Source organism: Salvia hispanica, unplaced genomic scaffold (genome assembly GCF_023119035.1).
Source record: "Salvia hispanica cultivar TCC Black 2014 unplaced genomic scaffold, UniMelb_Shisp_WGS_1.0 HiC_scaffold_1134, whole genome shotgun sequence".
NCBI classification, from domain to species: Eukaryota; Viridiplantae; Streptophyta; class Magnoliopsida; order Lamiales; family Lamiaceae; genus Salvia; species Salvia hispanica.
In genome coordinates, this window is record NW_025951399.1 from 1 (window position 1) to 2,186 (window position 2,186).

Below are 2,186 nucleotides of genomic sequence, written 5' to 3' on the forward strand. Positions count from 1 at the left end.
ACTTTCTTTGGTTTCATATGCTTATATTTATGTGTTTTTGCTTTAGCCAATTGACCGGTTTCAATTCAACCGCAGCAAAAGCTGATGTAGGAGTGATTCTTGATCTTGATACTACCTTTGGAAAGATGTGTAGGACTTGCATCTCGATGGCTGTCGAAGAATTCTACGCCAACCGCGATCACACCACCATGATCGTGCCTCATTTCCGGGATTCGAAGAGTGATGTAATCGCTGCAGCTTACGCAGGTACATGATTCATAAAATAATCCAACTTGATCATATATATTTGGTTTGCATAATCAAACTTATGCAATGGTGGAATGATTTTTTGGGGTGTATTAGGGTCCTCACAACTCTTTAGTGTTAAGCTTCAAACAGATCACAACCCTTGGATCCTTGGATTGGATGGTTTTGCATCACCGAGCTACATTATTTGACGAAAAGTTTACATTATTGGTCGGTGTACATTATTAGAATGAAAATCTACAGACTATAATTGTACATTATTAGTCGGTGTATATTATTAGAATAAAAATCTGCAATATTAAATGACACTGACATTAATCTAACCGTTAGATAACAAAATCGTGGGGCTGAGATTCAGTTGAATGTTTGGACAATATTTACATGTTGAACTTGAATACATTCCATGATTTTTATAGGTAATTTTCTTGTAAATTCCGAAACTTTCATCAAATCATACAATCTGTGCTCAAAATTTGATGAAAGTTTAGATATTTGGGGAAATTGTTTAAATTCTGTGCTCAAAATTTGATGAAAGTTTAGAAATTTGGCGACGTTTCAGAAATATGCAAAATTTGAACTAATCAGATTATATGAGTGTAATCAATTGCTAACTTTCTAAGTTGCTAACTCATCAATGCAGTGTATTAAAAATGTCAACACGATGAAATTATAATGTCAACACATAATTTTGTTGAACTTCAATATAATATATTGATATTATGTATAGACATTTTGATGTAATCATGTTGACATTTTTAATACACTTTATTGATGGGTTAGCAGAGTTGGCAACTTAAATAGTTAGCAATATAACGCACCTCTCAGATTATAATATGCAAAACCAGTTAGAAATTAACAAGCAAATACTCATTATTTAGCCATTCATCAAACCAAACTCTTCTAAATTTTGGTTTGTAACTTTCTTGCAGCTATAGATCTATTGAAGAACACTCAAGTGATGGCGATCTTCGGGCCACAAAACTCGAATCAAGCCGACGTCGTGATAAATATCGGCGACCGAGTAAAGGTTCCAATCATTTCACCAGCAATGAGTCCATCTATTTCGCCTCAAGATTCACCCTACTTCATAAGATCAGCATGGCCTTCCTTTTCTCAATCCAAAGCAATCGCAGCAATCGTAGAAAAGTATAATTGGTCGAAAGTCGTTTTCGTCTATGAGGATTCGGGTTTTGGGAGGGGTTTAGTCCCGTTCTTGGACGAGGACATGCTCGAGAGCAACGCTCATGTCTCGTACCAAACTGCTATTTCCCCTACAGCCACTGGCGATCAAATCGGCCGCGAGCTAGACAAGTTGATGAAGATGCAGACGAGGGTGTTCGTCGTTGATATGCTTCCGGATCTTGCATCCCGGTTCTTCAAGTTGGCGAAAGAAGCCGGGATGATGGAGAAAGGATATGCTTGGATTGTTTCTGATCCTCTTGCTAGTCTCCCGGATTTGATGGATTCGAAGACTGTGGAGGCAATGCAGGGCGTACTAGGTGTGAAGGCCCTCGTTCGAGAATCCGAAGAAGTTACAAACTTCACGAAGAGATATAACAAGAGGTTTCGCGATGATAATCCGAAAATGGAGGTAGTAGTAAAGCCAAATATTTTCGGCCTCTGGGCTTATGACAGCATGACATCTATAGCGGATGCAATCGAACGAGGTGATGTGACATCACCGCGGTTCAATAGATCAGTCGATGGAGGAAATACCACGGATTTGGAGGCGATAGGAACATCAAATGCTGGATCTTTACTCATTGGTTTGATGAAAAACTACGCGTTGAAAGGGTTGAGTGGCGATTTCAACATAAGTAACGGCCAACTGCAGCCGTCTGCGTTTGAGGTAGTGAATGTACATGGGGTGAGTGGTGTCACTGTCGGGTTTTGGTCTGAACGATGCGGGCTTTTGAAGCCCGGAGATAGGGAAGATGGTT

At 39.4% G+C, this 2,186-nt stretch overlaps 1 protein-coding gene across 1 annotated transcript; it reads left to right on the forward strand.

Annotated features, from left to right (window-relative positions):
• Nucleotides 1–46: 46 nt before the first annotated feature.
• LOC125197972 (glutamate receptor 2.3-like) lies at nucleotides 47–2,113 on the forward strand (the record flags this gene model as incomplete). Its single annotated transcript, XM_048096453.1, has 2 exons — nucleotides 47–246; nucleotides 1,176–2,113. Coding segments are annotated over 2 exons (1,138 nt in total), but the record flags the coding sequence as incomplete, so codon positions are not given.
• Nucleotides 2,114–2,186: the final 73 nt, after the last annotated feature.